The following is a 23,813-nucleotide window of genomic DNA, read 5'->3' as shown; positions in this document are numbered from 1 at the left end:
CCGCTACCAGAAATCCACTGAGCTGCTGATCCGCAAGCTGCCCTTCCAGCGCCTGGTGCGTGAGATCGCTCAGGACTTCAAGACCGATCTGCGCTTCCAGAGCTCCGCCGTCATGGCTCTGCAGGAGGCCAGCGAGGCGTACTTGGTGGGTCTGTTTGAAGACACTAACCTGTGCGCCATCCACGCCAAGAGAGTCACCATTATGCCTAAGGACATCCAGCTGGCCCGCCGTATCCGCGGAGAGCGCGCTTAAACGGAGCGCTTTGACGTTTTCCCTTAATACCCAACGGCTCTTTTAAGAGCCACCTACCTGTGTCTGTGCCAAAAGAGTTGTTTTTCTACATGCTTTTTATATGCCAGTATGAAAAAGTAGTACTAATTGTGTACTCAAAACTATGAATAATTTTGACATAACGTATATTTTAGAACTATTTCGCGTCCTTTTTAATAGTCAGCAATTACTATATCTTACTGCAATGGATAAATATAAACACACAAGCACAATAATTATGAGCACATTATTGGTGAAATAATAGAGAAATGAATCTATATATATTATGTGTGTGTGCGTGTGTATTGAGGGAAGTGCTGCATGTAACATTGATGGAGCTTGGATGCCACCGTGCGGTTCAACTGCGCCATTGCATGCACTGTTATAAGTTGCAAGAGTTCTGTTGTAAGTGTGTGTGTGTTTACATAAATTGAACTCTTATTACTGAAAATGGCAATGTTTCACTATACGGTGGCATCCATCAGTGTTACAACATGTACAATTTAATATGTACACACATTGATATACTCGGTAATATTGTCATATTCTCTCTCTATATTAAAATATACCTAGCTACATATATATATATATGATATACAGAGAGAGAGAGAGAGAGAGCTCTTAAAACATGAAAACATAAGTATATAAATATATTGTAAGTCTCATGATACGTCCATAATATATAAATCAAGTAAACCTCACGATTGGTGCCGTTTAACAATATATATATATATATATATATATATATATATATATATATATATATATATATATATTACATTGCATTGATGAGGCTTAGTACCTTTTTATATGGACATGTAACATAAGACTTGCTTCACTTTGTATATATAAGTGAATGTTGAGCTGACTACTTCACGTTTTAAGAGTTAGGATGCCACCATGTGGTTAAAGTTCTGTATTGCATTGCTCAAGAATGCAATACAGAACATACATATATATATATATATATTTTTATTTATATATATATAAATAGATTTATATATATATAAATCTCTCTATATATATATATATAATTCTTGAGCAATGAAATACAGATATGTATATATACTTTTTTTTCTTTTTTATGGAAAGAAAATTAGATATTCATGCAAACACACGCACACATACATATTAAGGCAATGTGTCTTTGCAATGTTTGAGCATATCTTGTGGCTGTGTATGAGACTATGTACAAAACCAAATTGAGTCTGACTCAATCTGATAATCTGATCATAATAATGTTCATTAATACATGACTAATTATAAAATATTAATTATACATATTTATAACAATCACTAATAGCAATAAATTATGAATAAAAAACTATTAATAGTGAATAGAATGAGTAATACTAACATTAATAATAGTAATACAAATTACTTATATTAACATTTATAATTCTACTACTGCTACTACTACTACTAATAATAATAATAATAATAACAATCATAATGATACTACTACTAAAAATAATAATGATTTATTCATCATTATTTATTAATAAAGATTTGTAAATAATTATTAAACGTAAAAAATAACAATATTAACATTAATAATAGTAATGATATTATGGCGTTCATAATTATAATAATAATAATAATAATAATAATAATAATAATAATAATAATAATAATAATAATAATAATAATAATAATAAGAAGAAGAATAAGAATATTATTATTATTATTATTATTATTATTATTATTATTATTATTATTATTATTATTATTATTATTATTATTAGCACTACTTATAAAGTATATATATCTTATAGAGAGATATATTATATGTTTATTCTCCGGCCACGAGTGGAGTGTCTGGAGTGCTAGTTTGTTGGCTATCTGGCCTGCTAGCTGGGTGAGTGAAGCTAAATTAGCGATTAGCATGTACCATTAATTTGGCCAAATATACAGCACAAAACTAGCAGGTAGGTGTTCATACTGTCCCCTGTGTATGTATGTTATATTGTATAAATAGTGTATTTAGCCACAGTGGTGTTGAAACTCTCCTACAGGAGCGGTTGCTATGGCTTCCGAATAGGTAACTAGGCGCTAGCATAGCATAGCTTAGCTTAGCCTGAAGGTTTGTTTACGTTTTTGCTGTTCACAAAATGGCGGCCATTCCCTTCTCTAGGTCAGAGGTCACAAGGTACAGTGAATTTGATGTTTAGTTTATTCATGTAATTGCATTAAATTCTCATTTTAAGGGCAAAGTTTAACTGCAATGTCCATTCCCCCATTCTCTAAAAAGCTAGCGTTTGTGGATATTTTGTTTTCCTTAAATGGCCGTCATTTGGTGTAATTCTGCTCGCTAACTATTACTTACACTAAGTCAGGAGGCACTAACCCTTTTAATGTCTAATGATTTTGGATAGAAAAATGACATAATTTTTGGAGCTAAGGTTAAAGGCAAGATTTAAACCGCTACTCTCTGACAAGTGAAACAAGTATTTTAAGAAATATTTTTTTTCTTTACTAATTATGTCATTAGCGTCCTGTCCAATTTTGACGGTGTATTTTAATGTGTGTTAATATGTGTAATAATAATTCTAACATGGATAATGTTAAATGTGTTGTGTGTGTGTGTGTGTGTGTGTATATGTGTGTGTGAGTTGTTTATTTATTAAATGCTATCTCTATATAACATTGAAATAGGTTTAATGTACTGATCTTGTTACTTGTTGTTTTGTCTTTTTTTGTGTGGTTTGTGAGACAGTTATAGGGGATATGTTTTTTGGTTGGAGCTTGGAGCCCGTCTGCTGGTCGAACGCATACACTGCAGAGATTTATGAATGAGTGAGTGAGAATACAAATCTTTTTACCTGTTTTGTAATGTTTTATTTGTTTACGTGAATTTGGAATATGAGGGCCACATATGGTGGTGTAATTGTGTTAGTTCACATGGATCAGGAGGGTTTTTAACTGAACCAAATCTTTTATGTGTAGAGTGAGCGAAAAGGTTTGGGGCAAACCATCGAATAATAACAAATATTTGATTTGTTGTAAATTATTTTCAACTCCCAGCTCAATTTTTGAAGTACTTTAGAGGTACACATTAGTAGAAGTTTAATAACCTCTGTAATTGAGTCCACTTAGTTTGACGAATACACTATAAAAATCGTTTCTATTTGATAAAATATACATGATACACAGTATTCATGCTTCGTGTGTTCCACATTTTGGATTTCCAAAAGCTGATTATTATCCATGAGAACACAGGCTGTCTACTACTACTACTACTACTACTACTACTAATAATAATAATAATAATAATAATAATAATAATAATAATAATAATAATTATTATTATTATTATTATTATTATTATTATTATTATTATTATTATTATTAGTATGGTTGTTGTTGTTTTTTATTTATTTATTTATTTATTTATTTATTTATTCGAGTGTTCCAACACTCTGTGATTTAGAGCTTCTTAGAGTCTCTGAGAAACATACTTAGTCAGAAGACTCCTCCTACTACTACTACTACTACTACTACTACTACTACTACTACTACTACTAATAATAATAATAATAATAATAATAAATATTGTTAATATTATGATTAATATTATTATTATTATTATTATTATTATTATTATTATTATTATTATTATTATTATTATTATTATTGTTGTTTGTGTTATTGTTATTATTTGTAGTATTATTATGGTTGTTGTTGTTTATTTGTTTATTTATTTGACTGTTCCTACACCTCTCTTGAGCGAGAACAATCTGTGATTTAGAGCTTATTGCGTTATATTACGACCCTCATGTAAGAAGTGAGAGGTTTCTGACCCATAGCTTATTTCAAGAGGTTGCGTACAAATGTGTACTTTTCATCACAACTTGATAAGGACGTTTTTATCTTTTAAATATTACCATATAAAGATAGCTAGATATTCGTTGTCTGTTTTTGTGTGTTTTGACAGACAGTTCTAGGGGAGATGTTTTTTGGTGGAGCTTGGAGGCCATCTTCTGGTGGAACGCAGACACTGCAGGGATTTATGAATGAGTGAGAGAGCATACAAATATTTTTACCTGTTTTGTAATGTTTTATTTTTTTACATGATTTAGGATTATGAGGGCCACAGATGGTTGTCTAATTGTGTTAGTTCACATGGATCAAGAGAGTTTTTAACTGCAATATTTTATGTGTAGAGTGAGTGAAAAGGATCGGGGAATAGAGCGATTTATTGATAGACATTAAAATATAAACAAATATTTTATTGGATTAGTAAATAATTTACAATTCCCAGCACACTTTTTTTGAAATACTTTAGAGGTACTTACTCACTACTACTACTAATAAAAATAATAATAAATATTCTTATTCTTATTCTTATTCTCATTACTATATTTGTGGTTGTTGAAGTGAGAGGTTTCTGACCCATAGCTTATTTCAAGACATGGCGTACAAATGTGTACTTTTCATCACAATTTGATTAGGACATTTATCTTTTAAATATTATCATATAAAGATAATAGAATGAGATATCTTTATTCAGTTGGTTAACACGATCCACATACATGGCCCCAAAAGTGCCATATAGTGCCAGATGTTTGTTTCCCCCTTCCATTTGCAAATTGGCCACTGATGATCCACTAAGCAGTAAATACGGTAATGAAGGATTTTATTTTATTTTATTGTAAATTTGAAGGGACAACATGAAACAGGAAAAAAAAAAAAACCTAACAGAAATAAATTTAATAAATTATATATACATAAAATAATAAAATTAATTCAAACAAGACATAGAAAAAAGAAACAACTGCTACATATATATATATATATATATATATATATATATATATATATATATATATATATATATATATATATATATATGTGTGTGTGTAATCATATATATGTTCATGTATATATTCCAACATAATACATTTATTTATTTATTTTTATTTAATGCTATCTCCATGTAACATGTAAATAGATTTAATGTACTGCTGTTGAAACTTATTGTTTGGTTATTTATGTGTGGTTTGTGAGACAGTTCTAGGGGAGATGTTTTTGGTGGAGCTTGGAGGCCATCTCCTGGTCTAACGCAGACACTGCAGTGATTAATGAATGAGTGAGTGAGCGTACAAATCTTTTTACCTGTTTTGTAATGTTTAATTTGTTTACATGAATTTGGATTATGAGGGTTGTCTAATCCTGTTCATTCTCATGGATCAAGAGAGTTTTTATTAACTGATCTAAATATTTCCAGTGTAGAGTGCGAAAAAAGGATTGGGGCATATTCCAAATTATTGATAGAAAATAAACAAAACTCCCAGCACAAGTTGGGAAGTACTTTAGAAGTACACATTCATAGAAGTTTAATGAACTCGTAAATAAAATTAATACACCTAGTTTGACGAATACACTTTCCAAAATCGCTTATATTTGATAAAACATACATGATACACAGTAATCGTGCTTTTTGTGTTCCACACTTTGGATTTCTCAAGGCATATTACTATTATAATTATGATTATTATGATTATGATGATTATTATTATTCTATTTTATTTGCTTTTTTTGTTTGTTTTATTGAGTATTTTGGACTGCTCCTACATGTCGATCACACTACATGAGCTCCTACATGAGCGATAACACTCTGTGATTTAGAGATTATGTAGTGAGTACGATACTATTTGAATACATATTAATATGTTTAATTCATGTTAATGTTTGTAAATTAGCTTAAGGTTCACACAATAGTACCTTCATATACAGTCAGCTAATCTATTCAGATGTTAACTAGACATTTTATGTGCAGGAGACCAAACCATAACATGCTGCATAAAACACACTTGCTTGACTGTGACACTGTGTCCCACATGGTTCAGTGCATCATAAAGTGTGTCTGGCAAGATGTAATATTCAGCATTCATTGGTGTAAGATATCTGCAGTTACTAATTTCAAGCAGGTTCATTTCAGCAGATATTGTATATAATCTGTATTTCTGTAGCGCTCTAGTGTATGGGGGCGGTGCAGACGGCCACACTGTGAGGGGCCACCCAGCTGCTTTGTACTGGGCTCCGCCTATCTGTCCTCAACTAGGTCCGGTAGAGTAGAATATCATGCGCTGGCTGTCCGATGTAGCTTCATTCTTTCTTCTCGTCTACTGGGAGCAAGAGCAGCTACGATGTCCGGACGCGGCAAAGGAGGCATCTGAGCGCGAGGAGAGAGAGCGAGTGTTAGACCGCAGCGCCTCGCGGTGTCTGCGGTCCCTTCTTGGCAGCGTTTTCATTGGCGGATTTTATCCTCGAAAATCTGCCACTTGGGGCTTTTCGCGGACTGTGTGGACTGTGTATTTACAGCGCTTCCCGTGCTCCGGTGAAACGCGGTGGTCCGCCATTTTGGGAGCGTTAATTACCTCCCGGACTATCATGGCGGCTCACGCTTCTGCTGAGAGGTATGCTCGTTACTGGGCTAAACTTAAATATGTCGGCTCTGGTGATCCGCCCGACAGAAACACTGTTGGAAACATGATTCTTGACTCAGACTGGATTACCGCGCAAGACCTCCTATCTTTCATAGCTCTGCCCAACAGGAATGAATTTGAAGTCTGTTTCAACAACGAGCGTGGATTAAAGATTTTTATGGATTTTTTCTCCGGCAACCTAACAAAATGGAAGGACTTCGAGATGTTTACACCCACCAACCTTGAGGTAAAAAACATCTTCGTCAAACTCTGGACTGGACGTATCTGTGACCAAGACGTGGAAACGTACTTGAAAAGATTTTGTGACGTTTTAAAACCTGTGGTGAAGCCAGTTGATAATCTTGGCATCTGGTACGGTGTTCGAAAATACACTGTAAAGGTGAAGAGAGACAGCAGTGGAAAACTTCTACCTATTCCAAACTCCTTCTCTCTGGGTCCCTTTAACGGGAAAATATTCTATCAAGGCCAAGTACAATCCTGCTTCATCTGCCAGTCACCCAATCATCAAGCTAAAGACTGTTCTACAACTAAATGTTGGCATTGCGGCACCACCGGTCACAAATCAGCAGAGTGCAACAACACCGAAGTCTGCAGCCTGTGTGGTGCCAAGGAACACAATTATTTCCAATGTCCAAGCTCATATGTAAACAGACTGAAAAAGATGTTCAAACCAACTGCTGCTAAAGAAAAAGCACAGCAATCTGAACAAACCCAACCAACAAACCAAGCGGAAAACAAAGATAAAGACGACGAACAACAAAGAGCGGAGGATACTCACAAGCAGCTTCCCGAGGATGTCCCTCTGCCTGAAAGCTCCAGAGAATCTTCAGGGGACAGCAGCACAGGCTCCGGCTCCAGCAATCAGACCTCAGCAGTAGAGATGGAGGGGAACGACGAGGAGTCGTACGAGAGTGCTACGGAGGAAGAATTTAGCTCCGACTCCCTCACTCCAGAAGCAAAGAAAACCATGGACTTCAGTAGACCACAGTCCAGCCGTGATGGAAGAGGGACAAGAGCAGCTCCTGGCAACATCATTGACGGGAAACGGAAGATGGACAGCTCCTCTGGATCCGAAGGTACCAGAACTGTCCTTGCCGCTCCTAAAGCCAGAAAAAAGAAACCATGACTTTTAATCTAATTTGTGCTGTTTAGTTTTTATATGTAATAATGTGAATCTCTATTTTTAATTATGCCAACATCTTCTCTTACGGTAGCTTCGTGCAACCTAAGAGGAATCCAGTCTGTTAAGAATAGGATTCCTAAGATAAATATCTTATTACAGCAAAAACTAGACATTATTTGTGTACAAGAAACAAGATTGAAAACTGTAGATGACATGAAAAATGTAATGGATTGTTGGAAAATAGGAAAAAGTTTTTTATCTATAGGTCAGAGTCCTGCTGATGGCATAGGTATTTTTTTCTATACTGATAAAATCAGTATTATTAAATATAGAGAACCCGTTCCAGGTCGTATTATGTATTTAGATTTCTTCTTTTATAATAAAAAGGTGAGATTAATTAATATATATACACCACAGGATAGAATAAGTAAAATTAAAATATTTAATAAGATTAAAATATTATTGTGTGTTGGTTTCCACACAATCTTATGTGGTGACTTTAATACCGTTACTGATATTAAAGATAAATTCCCAGTTAAAAAAAATAGTATAGGAAGACAAGGACTTATTTTAAAAGATATCATGTGTAATTATAAAATGTTAGATACATATAGAGCCTTATATCCTCAAGGTTGTGATTATACTAGATTTGATACAATATATAAATCTAGAATAGACCGTATTTATGTTAATGATAAATTTAATATTAAATCATATATAAATAAACTAATGTTAAACTCCGATCATCTAACAGTAATAGTTAATATTCAATTTAAAGATGTTATTAATAAAAGCTTTTGGAAATTAAATACACAATTATTAAAATATGATAATATAGATAATAGGGGTGGGAATCGATTACTATCTCACGATTCGATTCGATTCCGATTTTGGGGGCCACGATTCGATTCAAAATCGATTTTTGATTCAAAACGATTTGAATTATAAAAATTTCTGCTTCTGGCTTATGAATCTTATTGAAAAAAAACCCTCCATAATATACACTGGTCCTGGAGCAAGTAATGTGTTACAAAAACAATAAAATGTGCAGGAATGTGGGTCCTCAGTGACAGAGGAATCACTGGGATATCACAATGACGTTAATGAACAATAAATAAATAATAAATAACACTGCTTTATTACCAGGCTACTAGCGGTGGTGTGTAGGTGACGCTGCTGGGCTGATGTGATGATAGCAGTGGAGCGCTAAAGTTCAGGAGCAGCTGGTGATTAACTAGTTAATTTAAGGTCGTTGTATTTCTTCAGAAAGGGGGCAGGAGGTGGAGAAATTAATTCATATTGTCCATTCCTTAATTCCTCTGTGATGAGGAGCTGAAATGAGCTCTGATTAGCTTATTGTTATTTTTCCGTTCCGCCTTAAATGCTGCAGCCCGCAGCCACCTGTAGCGTTATTTAAGGTGGAACTGGAAAGTTAGCTTGTTAGCTAGCTAACAGTTACTGAAACTAACTACTAGCGATCTTTTTTATGCTTGTTATGAAGCATTCTGCCATAAAACATTAAAACTACACGTTAATCTAAGGTAATATAGTGCTTGTTCTGCCATCTTACCGGTGATTCTCAAACACCTACTACGCTCTGTGTGGGTCTGGAAGACCTCGGTTTGAAGGGACAAGCGGGTTGCCAGGTCCAACAAAAATACCCAGCCCAAAATCAGTCCAAAACCCGCCCCTCAGAATCGATTTTGGGACATTTTAAATCGATTCTGAATCGTAGTAAATGAGAATCAAGATTCTTATGTGAATCGATTTTTTGGCACACCTCTAATAGATAATGAGGTTAAATATGAAATTAAACAAATTTTTACTTTAAAAGATCTTATGAACAACCTTGATTTCTGGGAATTATTTAAAATAAGAATTAAAACATTTCTAAAATTTAAAAGTATAGAAATTAATAAATTAAAAAATGATGAATATAAAGAATGTATTAATAGATATATATCTTTAAAACAATTAAAAGATATAGATATAATTGAGGCTCTAGAACTTAAAGATATTAAAAGAAAACTAGATAATTTTAATAATGACACACTATCTAATCTACAAAACCAGCTTAGAATAGATTCAGATGTAATTTTGAACCCATCCCACATTGCTGAACTATTTCATAAAAAAAGGAATTCTGGTATAACTGAAATAAAAAATAGTAACGGTATTTTAATCTCTGACTTTGAACAAATTAAAGACACCATTAGAAAACAGTGTGAAGAAATCTACTCTGACATTGATATTAATGAAAACGACATGCTGGGTTTTCTTAATGATAAATACTCTGAACACTACGATTTTTTAGATAATGACATAACTGAAAGTGAGGTAGAAATAGCCATTAAACAACTAAATACAAAGAAATCTCCGGGTAAAGACGGACTCCCGTCTGAATTTTACCAACAGTACAGTAAAGAACTAATAGGAATTCTGACACAAGTTTTTAATGAAGGTATTTCTAGGGGTTTTATGGGTGACACTTTCTATGAAGGGGTTTTATCTTTACTGTATAAAAAAGGAGACAACTCTGATATAAATAACTATAGGCACCTCACAATGATGAACTTAGACTATAAAATTTATGCTAAAGTGTTAATGAATAGATTGAGTGATGTTTTAGACCTTATTATAATAAAAGAACAAACGTGTGCTGTAAAGGGCAGACTTATTTGGGACAACCTGTGTTCCCTTAGACAGATCATTTATGAAAGTGGACAAAATTTTTATATTGTGGCTTTTGATCAAAAAAAGGCCTTTGATTATATTTCAAGGTCATATTTGTTCCAAGTTTTAAAAATGTACAACTTCTCTAATAAATTCATTAATATGATAAAAGTATTATATGCAAAATCTAAAATCCAAATTAATGTTAACGGCTCTTTGACCGAGTACTTTGATATGGCTAGAGGAATAAAACAAGGCTGTCCCTTGAGTGCTGCTCTATATGTTTTAGCCATCAGTCCTCTAATTAAAAAAATAAGACAAGACACAACAATACAAGGTATCAAAATGAATGAGGATACAGTCAAAATAACAGCATATGCTGATGATATCTCTGTTATAGTTAAAACTAAAGAAGATTTTAATATTATCATGAATCATTTTAAAAATTATGAAAAAGCATCTGGTGCTAAACTAAATATGTCTAAGTCAGAGTGTGTGTGGATCGGAGATCATGAAAAGAAGTTTCAAATTGATGTCCCAGAAAAAGACCAAATTAAAATTTTAGGTGTTTATTTTGAGAATGGCGACTGTGTCAATAATAATTGGGAAAAAAAGGAGAGAATCATTACTGAAGAAATAAAAAAATGGACTTACACTAAATTAAGTTATAAAGCAAGGATAAATATAATGAAAACATACATATTAGCAAAAGTTATGTTTATATCATGCGTTTTTCCACCTACAGAACACTGGGTTAAAATTTTTAATAAAATATGTGTAAAATTTTTATGGAATACAAACAGAGAAGTAACAAAACGGGTTTTTATTTATAAAAGTAAAGAATTGGGTGGTTTAGGAGCTATTGATTTATCACTTAAAACTAGGATTGCAGCAATAAAGATAATCGCAAATGGATTAAATAGACAAGTTAATTGGATAGGGAACATCACAAATTGGAAACAAAAAATAAAAGGTAAAGCTAGAGGTAAAATTCCTTATTATAAACTTATGTATAGTGATTTTATAAACAGATATGAAATGTATAATATTGACTGGGTAAATGACTCTAATAAGAAAATTTATAATTTACTGTGTGATAAAATTTATGGGAGTGAAATCAGTTTTAAACTTCTTTCCACTGATGAAAATAAAATTTGTATAAAGAATATTTCAAGTCCTAACCTCTCTGAAAAAATGAGAGATGTTTCATGGTTAGTTGCAGTCAGAAGACTGCCTGTTAGAGCTGTGGTTCGTTGGAGCTGCTTTGTTAAAACTGTACAGTGTCCAATGCCTAATTGTACACATGAAGAGACTCTTGACCACTTTTTAGTTGAATGCTATCGCTCTAAACAAGTTTGGACAATGTTACAAAATATTGGACTGAAAGTTATTATTAATGTCAGTTCTGTTGCCTATGGCATATTTGATGTTGGCGTATCTGATGATTTTTGTGATTTTTATTGGTTTATCATATGTTTAACTAAACATCAACTATGGAAAACCAGGTCTAGAATGACCATAGACCACTTGTTTGTACCAGCTGAAGTGGTTTTTAAAAATATTATAAAAACTTTAAAACAAACTAGAACCTTAAAATTAATATTTAAAAATCCCCTCTTATGGGATTCTCTATCTCTTTAACCTTTTAAAAAAAAAAAAAAAAAAAAAAAAAAAAAAAAAAAAAAAACTGGGGATCCAAGGTAATGGTGTTTTTGCATTTTCTTTTTCTTTTATTTTTTATTATTATATATATATATCTTTTGTTTGTTTGTTTTCCAATAATTTGTATAATTTTCTATAAGATGTTAGCTGATGTATCTTTTCGAGCTTATATCTGACTTTTTTCCTTAATAAAGAGCCCCTATAGCCTGAAAAAAAAAAAAAAAAAAAAAAAAAAAAAAAAAAAAAAAAAAAAAAAAAGCAAAGGAGGCAAGGGGCTCGGGAAAGGAGGCGCCAAGCGTCACCGCAAAGTTCTTCGCGATAACATCCAGGGCATCACCAAGCCCGCTATCCGCCGTCTGGCGCGTCGTGGTGGCGTCAAGCGTATCTCCGGTCTGATCTACGAGGAGACCCGCGGTGTGTTGAAAGTGTTCCTGGAGAACGTGATCAGAGACGCCGTCACCTACACCGAGCACGCCAAGAGAAAGACCGTCACCGCTATGGATGTGGTGTACGCCCTGAAACGCCAGGGACGCACTCTGTACGGATTCGGAGGTTAAACGCTCGTCTCGAACACCGCTAACAACAACGGCTCTTTTAAGAGCCACCCACAAATCCACCCAAAGAGCAGTTTTCCGTGTTGGAATAAGATACAGTAGTTCACTAACACTTAATTTCCCTATATAAAACATCCCACTGCCCATGAATTACAAGATAAAGTGTGGAAATACACTACGAAAGATATGTAAGGATATCAGTATTGTGTGTGTGTATAGAGAGAGAGAGAGAGAGAGAATATTGATACATATATGCCTACGAGCTGTGTGTGTATATATAAAATATATGTGCACGTGTGTTCTTAAAGCATAAGTTTAAGAAGATGTAAATATCCGAGTCTGTGATTAAGAAGCGTCAGTTTAAAGGCACATATTTCTTTAGTTTTAGGTTGTTTTAAAGGAACGCCGTAGGATCTCCCGTCCACTCAACTGAACCAGACATTAGTTCACATGAAGGCTAACTGATGAATAAACATACAGCCGCGTGTTTGTGTTCGCTCACAATGCGCGGATGTGTTTATTTGTCCGTTTCAGAGCTAACGCATATGAAAGCGTCAAATTTTTTCAAGGTTTTTAAGGTTTTTTAATGTATAAAACGCTCTTCGCAAAGGGCGTCACCGCTGTGTGCGCGGGAAGGCACACAAAGAGCAGGCTGCAGCAGCGGGGGGAGGGAGAGGAGGGGTATTAGAGTGGAGCGAGTTGTGTTTGTCCAATGGTGGTTTGACGGCATTTGAAAGGCGTGACTCATGTTAATTAGACTGGCAGAGTGCAAATAACGTGGGGGTTAGTCGCCTCCCCCTCATTCTTCAGTCTAACTCGAAGAGAAGCAGGATGCCTGAGCCAGCCAAGTCCGCCCCGAAGAAGGGCTCCAAGAAGGCCGTTACCAAGACCGCCGGGAAGGGAGGCAAGAAGCGCAGAAAGTCCAGGAAGGAGAGCTACGCCATCTACGTCTACAAGGTGTTGAAGCAGGTCCACCCCGACACCGGAATCTCCTCAAAGGCGATGGGTATTATGAACTCCTTCGTGAACGACATCTTCGAGCGCATCGCCGGTGAGTCTTCCCGCCTGGCTCACTACAACAAGCGTTCCACCATCACCTCCAGGGAGATCCAGACCGCCGTGCGCCTGCTTCTGCCCGGCGAGCTGGCCAAGCACGCCGTCTCCGAGGGAACCAAGGCCGTCACCAAGTACACCAGCTCCAAGTAAAGAGCGAACCCGCTCTGTTCAAACCCAACGGCTCTTTTAAGAGCCACCCACGTTTTCCCCTAAAGAGCAGCGTTCCGTGTCCTTTTTCTAATGTTTTGATAAAGAAAATATGTATAAATATACATATCTATATAGTGTGTGTGTGTATATAAGTATATCAATTGTTGTAATGAATTGATTTATATGTAGAAGCAATAAATAAAATTATTTACACTTACATAATTGTGTGTGTGTGTGTGTGTGTGTGCGTGTTTGTGTGTATATATCTATATATATATATATATATATATAGATATATAGATATATATATATATATATAGATATATAGATATATATATATATATAGATATAGATATATATATAGTGTGTGTATATAAGTATATCAATTGTTGTAATGAATTGATTTATATGTAGAAACAATAAATAAAATTATTTAAACTTACATAAGTGTGTGTGTGTGTGTGTGTGTGTATATCTCTATATATATCTATATATATATAGATATATAGATATAGATATAGATATAGATATATATAGATATATAGATAGATATATATAGATATAGATATAGAGATATATAGATATAGATATATACACACACACACACACACACACACACACACACATACATATTGGTAGAGGGGAAAATGGAAGGCGCATGATTTCCCATTATGTGACTAGTGACACTAGTGACCAGTACATAGGTGGTCAAGAAATCACAAAAATAGTACAGCGGTAGTGTTAAAGAGCTTATGCTATGCATGGGGAAGTAAGATACTGCACAGTTTATGCCTAGAGGAGAGAAAAGTACACATATTAATGTACACATATTTGCCATGTGTAAAGTGCTATAATTAAGATAAAGTTTACCTATAACTAACAAATTCCCAACGATATGTGTGTAAATGCTCTGCCCTATGACACATACTGTGACAAACTCTGTTGTAATTTGTTTCAAGAACATAAATAAAATGAATCTAGAAATACACCGAAACCAGCTCCACGTGCGCTGCATTTAAACAGATGATTAGAAATGATTCATGTTAAGTGTAACCCACATGTGTCAAACACAAGGCCCGCGGGCCAAATGTGGCCCGCCACGTCTTTTTATGTGGCCCGCGAGAGCTTGTAAGATCTTAGTGTCTATAATAAATAAGTCAGAAGCGTTCTTTGACCAAAAAATACATTTCCCACAATGCTTGTCGATTGTATTACCCGCAAAGTTACGGCTTACTGCCACTACACGGCAGTGTAGTCATTGATGTGGAAACCCTGCCGGAGGGAAGGTGTAACTTCGCGGGTGGAATTGAGACATATAAATGTTTATCCCATAATATCCAGAAAAAGAGAAGTTGATGCAGACGGACGGCTGTGCTTCAAGGCGAAAGACCGGTATGCCTTTTGTGTTACGAAGAGTGTTACTGACCAAAATAAACGCTTTTTAGGAGAGATATAAGTTCTGTGTAAACATTTATAAGACAATAGCTGACAAAATCTGTTTTAATGACGTTAATAAACATCACTGTGACAGCGCTAGTCGCAGTTTCACCGCAGCAAAGTACGAGGACGTGAATCACTTATCTAACCAGCCTGTACTGATTTCTGCCCTCAATAACCCTTTCAATAACCTCCAATAGCCTTTAATAGTCTTCAGTAGCCTTCAACAGTCTAACCTTGCAGCCGTGGTGTGTCCACTAAACTCCGTAGTTATAAACATCCTGAGGTTAGCAGCGCGATAACTGACCTGTTTATAATGTAATCCCAGCAGTGACTCCTGCTCTAAACGGCTGCTGTTAGCTGATTGGGCTGAAAGATGAACTGTAGAGAGCTGTATTATTCGGTTACAAAAATCTTTATTTCATACACAGAAGAACTTCAAAATTGTAAAAACGCTCCAGACTGGCTGAGCTGAGCCCTGTAGCCCGTGGCTGGGCTGTAGCTCTGACTCAGTAAAGACTGCGGACTTGTGGTGCTGCTGCTGCAGCTCCCACTAGTGGTTGGATGAGGAACTGCTAAATCTGAGGAAATGCTATGTTCTTAACAGCTCACAATTTTTGATTTTATATTTATTAAGCCTTATTTCAGTTAATAATTTCAAAGTTAATATAACTTGATGTCATTTCTATTCACTTGAATAGTTTGGTTCTTGATTGATGGAGTTTTTGGATTTCATGACATGACAAATTAAAAGGATTTATGTTAATAGAGCAACAAGCAAACATTTTTTCCATGCAACTGTAATATTTGATTGAATAAATAATATATTGAGAGTTATTTAACATTAAGGAGTAATTACATTCATTTACATATATTACATTTGGTTACATTTTATTACATTTATAAGTTACATCTGGCCCTCGGAGGACAGCCAATATGCCAATGTGGCCCTCGGCCAAAATGAGTTTGACACCCCTGGTGTAACCTATTAGTGATGTTACAAACTTATTCTTGCATCCACAAACTGAAAATCAGCTGTGAGACATACAAGACACACCCTACACGGCTGCAGGTCCAACCTCTGAGCTTCCACACCTGATGCTGCAAATGAGAGCCGCGTGTGAACGATGAGAGCCAGGTGTGCTTCGTCTAACAAAGGCATAAATAAGCCCCCTCCCAAGTCGGCAAACGAGGCCACCATTTTGCCGTCACGTTTGTCTTAACAGGCAGAAAGTAGAACCAGAGCAGGGTAGTCGAGCGACACGCTTACTGTTTGGAGTAGAAATTTCGCTTGTTATGCTGCCGCACACAGCTAGGCCTCAGAGTTCTACAGGTGCTGGTGGAATGTGTACGTGTAAGACCTATAGCTAGGCAACAAGGTTCTAGAGCATGTAGAGTGTGCACGCAGGTAAAAGTAGGCACTAGGCCTCAGTATTACAGTGCTGCTGCAGTGTTTTCAGGTTAATTTAGGAGCTAGGCCTCAGTTATATAGTGCTCCTGAAGTGTTTTCAGCTCTATTTATATGTTAGGCCTGAGTAATGTAGTGCCTCTGCAGTGTTTGCAGGTCTATTTATATGTTAGGCCTGAGTAATGTAGTGCTCCTGCAGTGTTTGTAGTTATATTGATGAGTTAGGCCTCAGTTATGTAGTGCTGCTGCAGCGTGTGCAGGTGTATTTAGAAGCTAGGCCTGAGTAATGTAGTGCTTCTGCAGTGTTTTCAGGTCTATTTCTAAGTTAGGCCTGAGTAATGTAGTGCTCCTGCAGTGTTTTCAGCTCTATTAATATGTTAGGCCTGAGTAATGTAGTGCTTCTGCAGTGTTTTTAGGTATATTTCTAAGTTAGGCCTGAGTAATGTAGTGCTTCTGCAGTGTGTGCAGGTCTATTTCTAAGTTATGTCTCACCAATATAGTGCTCCTGCAGTGTTTTCAGCTCTATTAATATGTTAGGCCTCAGTAATGTAGCGCTGCTGCAGTGTTTTCAGGTCTATTTCTAAGTTATGTCTCACTAATATAGTGCTCCTGCAGTGTTTTCAGCTCTATATGTTAGGCCTGAGTAATGTAGTGCCTCTGCAGTGTTTTCAGCTCTATTAATATGTTAGGCCTCAGTAATGTAGTGCTTCTGCAGTGTTTTCAGCTCTATTAATATGTTAGGCCTCAGTAATGTAGTGCTGCTGCAGTGTTTTCAGCTCTATTAATATGTTAGGCCTGAGTAATGTAGTGCTCCTGCAGTGTTTTCAGCTCTATTAATATGTTAGGCCTGAGTAATGTAGTGCTGCTGCAGTGTTTTCAGGTCTATTTCTAAGTTATGTCTCACTAATATAGTGCTCCTGCAGTGTTTTCAGCTCTATTTATATGTTAGGCCTGAGTAATGTAGTGCCTCTGCAGTGTTTTTAGGTATATTGATAAGTTAGGCCTCAGTAATGTAGTGCTTCTGCAGTGTTTTTAGGTATATTTCTAAGTTAGGCCTGAGTAATGTAGTGCTTCTGCAGTGTGTGCAGGTCTATTTCTAAGTTATGTCTCACCAATATAGTGCTCCTGCAGTGTTTTCAGCTCTATTAATATGTTAGGCCTCAGTAATGTAGCGCTGCTGCAGTGTTTTCAGGTCTATTTCTAAGTTATGTCTCACTAATATAGTGCTCCTGCAGTGTTTTCAGCTCTATATGTTAGGCCTGAGTAATGTAGTGCCTCTGCAGTGTTTTCAGCTCTATTAATATGTTAGGCCTGAGTAATGTAGTGCTCCTGCAGTGTTTTCAGCTCTATTAATATGTTAGGCCTGAGTAATGTAGTGCTGCTGCAGTGTTTTCAGGTCTATTTCTAAGTTATGTCTCACTAATATAGTGCTCCTGCAGTGTTTTTAGGTATATTGATAAGTTAGGCCTCAGTTATGTAGTGCCGCTGCAGTGTTTTCAGGTCTATTTCTAAGTTAGGCCTGAGTAATGTAGTGCTTCTGCAGTGTGTGCAGGTCTATTTCTAAGTTATGTCTCACCAATATAGTGCTCCTGCAGTGTTTTCAGCTCTATTAATATGTTAGGCCTGAGTAATGTAGTGCTGCTGCAGTGGTTTCGGGTCTATTTCTAAGTTATGTCTCACTAATATAGTGCTCCTGCAGTGTTTTCAGCTCTATTAATATTTTGGGCCTCAGTAATGTAGTGCTTCTGCAGTGTTTTCAGGTCTATTTCTAAGTTATGTCTCACTAATATAGTGCTCCTGCAGTGTTTTCAGCTCTATTAATATGTTAGGCCTCAGTAATGTAGTGCCGCTGCAGTGTTTTCAGCTCTATTAATATGTTAGGCCTCAGTTATGTAGTGCTCCTGCAGTGTTTTCAGGTCTATTTCTAAGTTAGGCCTGAGTAATGTAGTGCTTCTGCTGTGTGTGCAGGTCTATTTCTAAGTTATGTCTCACCAATATAGTGCTCCTGCAGTGTTTTCAGCTCTATTAATATGTTAGGCCTGAGTAATGTAGTGCTTCTGCAGTGTTTTTAGGTATATTGATAAGTTAGGCCTCAGTAATGTAGTGCCCCTGCAGTGTTTGTAGTTATATTGATGAGTTAGGCCTCAGTTATGTAGTGCTGCTGCAGCGTGTGCAGGTGTATTTAGAAGCTAGGCCTCAGCCTTCCGATTGACGGAATGTTCATGTAGGCATTTACCTACTGCTATGTTTGGATTGAGTAAAGATTTTACCACAATAAAGGTGTGTCCTCGTGCTCATTTTTTTTCTTCTGTATTAGGGTTATGGGACGTTGGGGTCATAATGAATTAGGGTTATAGGGGTTTAGGGTTGTCATGAATTAGGTTTATAATAAATTAGGGTTAGGGGGATTAGGGTTATCATATATTAGGGTTATCATATATTAGGGTTAGGGGGTTAGAGTTAGAACACGTTAGGGTTAGGGGGTTTAGGGTTAGAATATGTTAGGGTTAGGGGGTTTAGGGTTAGAATATGTTAGGGTAAGGGGGTTTAGGGTTAGAATATGTTAGGGTTAGGGGGTTTAGGGTTAGAATATGTTAGGGTAAGGGGGTTTAGGGTTAGAATATGTTAGGGTTAGGGGGTTTAGGGTTAGAATAAGTTAGGGTTAGGGGGCTTAGGGTTAGAATAAGTTAGGGTTAGGGGGTTTAGGGTTAGAATAAGTTAGGGTTAGGGGGTTTAGGGTTAGAATATGTTAGGGTTAGGGGGTTTAGGGTTAGAACACATTAGGGTTAGGGCTGGTGGAGGGCCGGTGTTTGGGGGATTTAGGGCTCGTTAACGGAGCGGCGATTCGAATCAGGTGCGCCTAACGGGCCGCGCCCGGAGCCCGGGCCCCACAAGAGCCGAGCGCCCCACGAGGAGCGCCGATCCGAGTGCGGGGCGCCGGCGACGAAGACCGGACGGCGACAAAGACGCGTGGGAGTCGACTGCGGGAGTCGGCCATTCGCGCAACACACCGCGCGCGCACTGTGCTTTACGCACTCCACAAGGGCGCCCCGCAACACCAGCTAAACTACGCACACGCGCCTCACACACCCAACACGCTCTCGCCCACACTTTCCTCCACCGACGCCCACGCCGTTCGCCCCGCTCACGATCCCCTTTCACGACATTATTACACGATAAGCACGCCAAGTCCGCCGTTGCCCGTTCGGAGCGCGGCCGGCTCGGCACGCTTCGGGGAGCGCCGCGAGAAACGCGCCGTCCGCACGCCGCCCTTTCCGCCTCCACGACACGCGAGGGGGCCTCTCGCAGGCGGGAGAGCGCTTTAACGCTCGCCAAGTTGGCCACGCGCGCGGATTTCGTGCGAGAAACGCAGCGAGAAAACACAACGCGAGCCTGCAGCTGCGCCACGGCTGCGCAGCGCTGGCCGGGTTGAGTCTACAACGTTCTCATGCGGCGCTTAAGGGCCGCCCCCCTCGCCGCTGAGGGAGGTTCCACAGAACGCTACTGCAGCAGACACACAGTGCTCGCTCTCGCACGCAGCAAAGCAGAACGATGGCAGAAGTCGCTCCCGCCCCAGCCGCCTCGGCGCCCGCCAAGGCCCCCAAGAAGAAGGCCGCCGCCCGCCCCAAGAAGGCCGGCCCCAGCGTCGGCGAGCTTATCGTCAAGGCCGTCTCGGCATCCAAGGAGAGGAGCGGCGTGTCTCTCGCCGCCCTGAAGAAAGCCCTGGCCGCCGGCGGCTACGACGTGGAGAAGAACAACTCTCGCGTTAAGATCGCCGTCAAGAGCCTCGTCACCAAGGGCACTCTGGTGCAGACCAAAGGCACCGGCGCGTCGGGCTCTTTCAAGCTCAACAAGAAACAGGCCGAGGCCAAGAAGAAGCCGGCCAAGAAGGTTGCTCCTAAAGCCAAGAAGCCCGCCGCCAAGAAACCGGCTGCCGCGAAGAAACCCAAGAAGGTAGCGGCCAAGAAGCCCGCCGCGGCCAAGAAGTCTCCCAAAAAGGCCAAGAAACCGGCAGCGGCTGCGAAGAAGGCGACCAAGAGCCCCAAGAAGGCGAAGAAGCCGGCGGCTCCCAAGAAAGCCACTAAGAGCCCAAAGAAAGCCAAGGCTGTCAAGCCCAAAGCGGCCAAGCCCAAGGCGGCGAAGCCGAAGAAGGCTGCCCCCAAGAAGAAGTAAACGGTGCCGTTTACCTTCATGTTTTGTTCCTCTCTAACAACGGCTCTTTTAAGAGCCACCCACAGTTTCATTTCAAAGAGCTTCCTTCATATCATGTATCGAAAGCACATAACGGTGTTTAATGCGTATGATGTATGACACTGTTTATCATTACAATTCTCATTTTAACATACAAATAAGGCACGACCTCAGCCACTGTAGGTATTCGTTTCATCCGTTTGTTTTATTTATTATTGTAACTTTGATTTCATTTGAGCGGGAAGGCGAAAGTCTCCGTCTTCAGCCATTCGGTCTCTGTCTCACACACAAAGCAGGCAGCACGAGGAGGAGGGGGGAGTGGGGGCCCAAAGCGAGCAGCGGAGGGCGGGCGCTAGCGTTTGACGGCGGACACGCCATTGGCTGTCGCTCCGCCAAGCGTTTACACTAGAGGCTGCGCGAAGAGGAGGGGAAGGAGGGGGGAGCGGGCGCTGGAGTTCGACGGCGGCAACGCCATTGGCTGTTGCTGCGCGAAGCTTGTAGCCAATAGGAACGTAGGCGCTTTTGCTTTATCAACAGCGCCCGGGAGCCCGCTGCTTTATTTCAGTATTGTTCAGCGAACACATCTGAGCTGCATCATGAGCGGAAGAGGCAAAACCGGCGGAAAGGCAAGGGCCAAGGCCAAGACTCGCTCCTCCCGCGCCGGGCTCCAGTTCCCCGTGGGCCGTGTGCACAGGCTCCTGCGCAAAGGAAACTACGCCGAGCGTGTTGGCGCCGGCGCCCCCGTCTACCTTGCGGCTGTCCTGGAGTATCTTACCGCTGAGATTCTCGAGTTGGCCGGCAACGCTGCCCGCGACAACAAGAAGACTCGTATCATCCCCCGTCATCTGCAGTTGGCTGTTCGCAACGACGAGGAGTTGAACAAACTGCTCGGAGGAGTTACCATCGCCCAGGGTGGTGTGCTGCCCAACATTCAGGCTGTGCTTCTCCCCAAGAAAACCGAGAAGGCGGTCAAGGCCAAGTAAATCTCCGCTTTCCGCTTCTTTGTCCATACCCAAAGGCTCTTTTAAGAGCCACCCAACTCTACTCAAAAAGTGCTATGTTTCCTCCCCAGTAACAATACACATTATACATGTAATTCCCAAAGGGAAAAGGCTAATATACATATACATATGTGTATGTAAAATATATACATACATACATATATATATATATATATATATATATATATATATATATATATATATGTATATTATATATAATGTGTGTGTGTGTGTGTATATATTTAAGTATATATATTTAAGTGTATATATTTATATAAATATAAACTTACGCGCGCACACACACTATACTAAGCTGTGAGCAATAGGTAACACCAGTACACTTTCAAATCATAACAATCCCTATACACACGGCATTATTTTGAGTATACAGCTGTACACGGCTGTTTGTAATTAATTACAAGGTTATTGAATAAGAATTATTAAATTAAGCAATGGGAGCGCTTAAATTGCATTATATATATTATAATTAAACCCAGAATGGACTGCAGGAAGCCGCCAGTTTGTTCTATACGCAGTATTTTGCGTTTGGGCTCTCCGTGCGAAACGGCCAATAGGAAGGGCGCAGATCCAAGACGCCCAATCAGCGAGTAGCGGCTCTAAAGCATAAAAGGGCCGTGAGGAGGCGAGGCGCGTTATTCTCTTTACAGAGCTCAGCGCGATGGCAAGAACGAAGCAGACCGCCCGCAAGTCCACCGGTGGCAAAGCCCCGAGGAAGCAGCTGGCCACCAAGGCAGCCCGCAAGAGCGCACCGGCTACCGGCGGCGTGAAGAAACCTCACCGTTACAGGCCCGGCACCGTCGCTCTCAGGGAGATCCGCCGCTACCAGAAATCCACTGAGCTGCTGATCCGCAAGCTGCCCTTCCAGCGCCTGGTGCGTGAGATCGCTCAGGACTTCAAGACCGATCTGCGCTTCCAGAGCTCCGCCGTCATGGCTCTGCAGGAGGCCAGCGAGGCGTACTTGGTGGGTCTGTTTGAAGACACTAACCTGTGCGCCATCCACGCCAAGAGAGTCACCATTATGCCTAAGGACATCCAGCTGGCCCGCCGTATCCGCGGAGAGCGCGCTTAAACGGAGCGCTTTGACGTTTTCCCTTAATACCCAACGGCTCTTTTAAGAGCCACCTACCTGTGTCTGTGCCAAAAGAGTTGTTTTTCTACATGCTTTTTATATGCCAGTATGAAAAAGTAGTACTAATTGTGTACTCAAAACTATGAATAATTTTGACATAACGTATATTTTAGAACTATTTCGCGTCCTTTTTAATAGTCAGCAATTACTATATCTTACTGCAATGGATAAATATAAACACACAAGCACAATAATTATGAGCACATTATTGGTGAAATAATAGAGAAATGAATCTATATATATTATGTGTGTGTGCGTGTGTATTGAGGGAAGTGCTGCATGTAACATTGATGGAGCTTGGATGCCACCGTGCGGTTCAACTGCGCCATTGCATGCACTGTTATAAGTTGCAAGAGTTCTGTTGTAAGTGTGTGTGTGTTTACATAAATTGAACTCTTATTACTGAAAATGGCAATGTTTCACTATACGGTGGCATCCATCAGTGTTACAACATGTACAATTTAATATGTACACACATTGATATACTCGGTAATATTGTCATATTCTCTCTCTATATTAAAATATACCTAGCTACATATATATATATATGATATACAGAGAGAGAGAGAGAGAGAGCTCTTAAAACATGAAAACATAAGTATATAAATATATTGTAAGTCTCATGATACGTCCATAATATATAAATCAAGTAAACCTCACGATTGGTGCCGTTTAACAATATATATAT

At 38.7% G+C, this 23,813-nt stretch overlaps 2 protein-coding genes across 2 annotated transcripts; both read left to right on the top strand.

Annotated features, from left to right (window-relative positions):
* Positions 1-13,313: 13,313 nt before the first annotated feature.
* On the top strand, positions 13,314-13,986 carry LOC125780625 (histone H2B). The gene has a single exon (XM_049463085.1). The coding sequence runs from the start codon at positions 13,564-13,566 to the stop codon at positions 13,936-13,938; it is 375 nt and encodes a 124-aa protein (XP_049319042.1). The 5' UTR covers positions 13,314-13,563; the 3' UTR covers positions 13,939-13,986.
* Positions 13,987-21,412: 7,426 nt separating this feature from the next.
* On the top strand, positions 21,413-22,013 carry LOC125780618 (histone H2A). Its single transcript, XM_049463076.1, has one exon. It carries the CDS (start codon positions 21,571-21,573, stop codon positions 21,955-21,957), a length of 387 nt encoding a protein of 128 aa, XP_049319033.1. The 5' UTR covers positions 21,413-21,570; the 3' UTR covers positions 21,958-22,013.
* The last annotated feature ends 1,800 nt before the right edge of the window (positions 22,014-23,813 follow it).

This window comes from Astyanax mexicanus, chromosome 13, assembly GCF_023375975.1.
Source record: "Astyanax mexicanus isolate ESR-SI-001 chromosome 13, AstMex3_surface, whole genome shotgun sequence".
Lineage (NCBI taxonomy): Eukaryota > Metazoa > Chordata > Actinopteri > Characiformes > Acestrorhamphidae > Astyanax > Astyanax mexicanus.
Note: the sequence above shows the minus strand (reverse complement) of the source record. Positions and strands in the feature narration are given on the sequence as shown.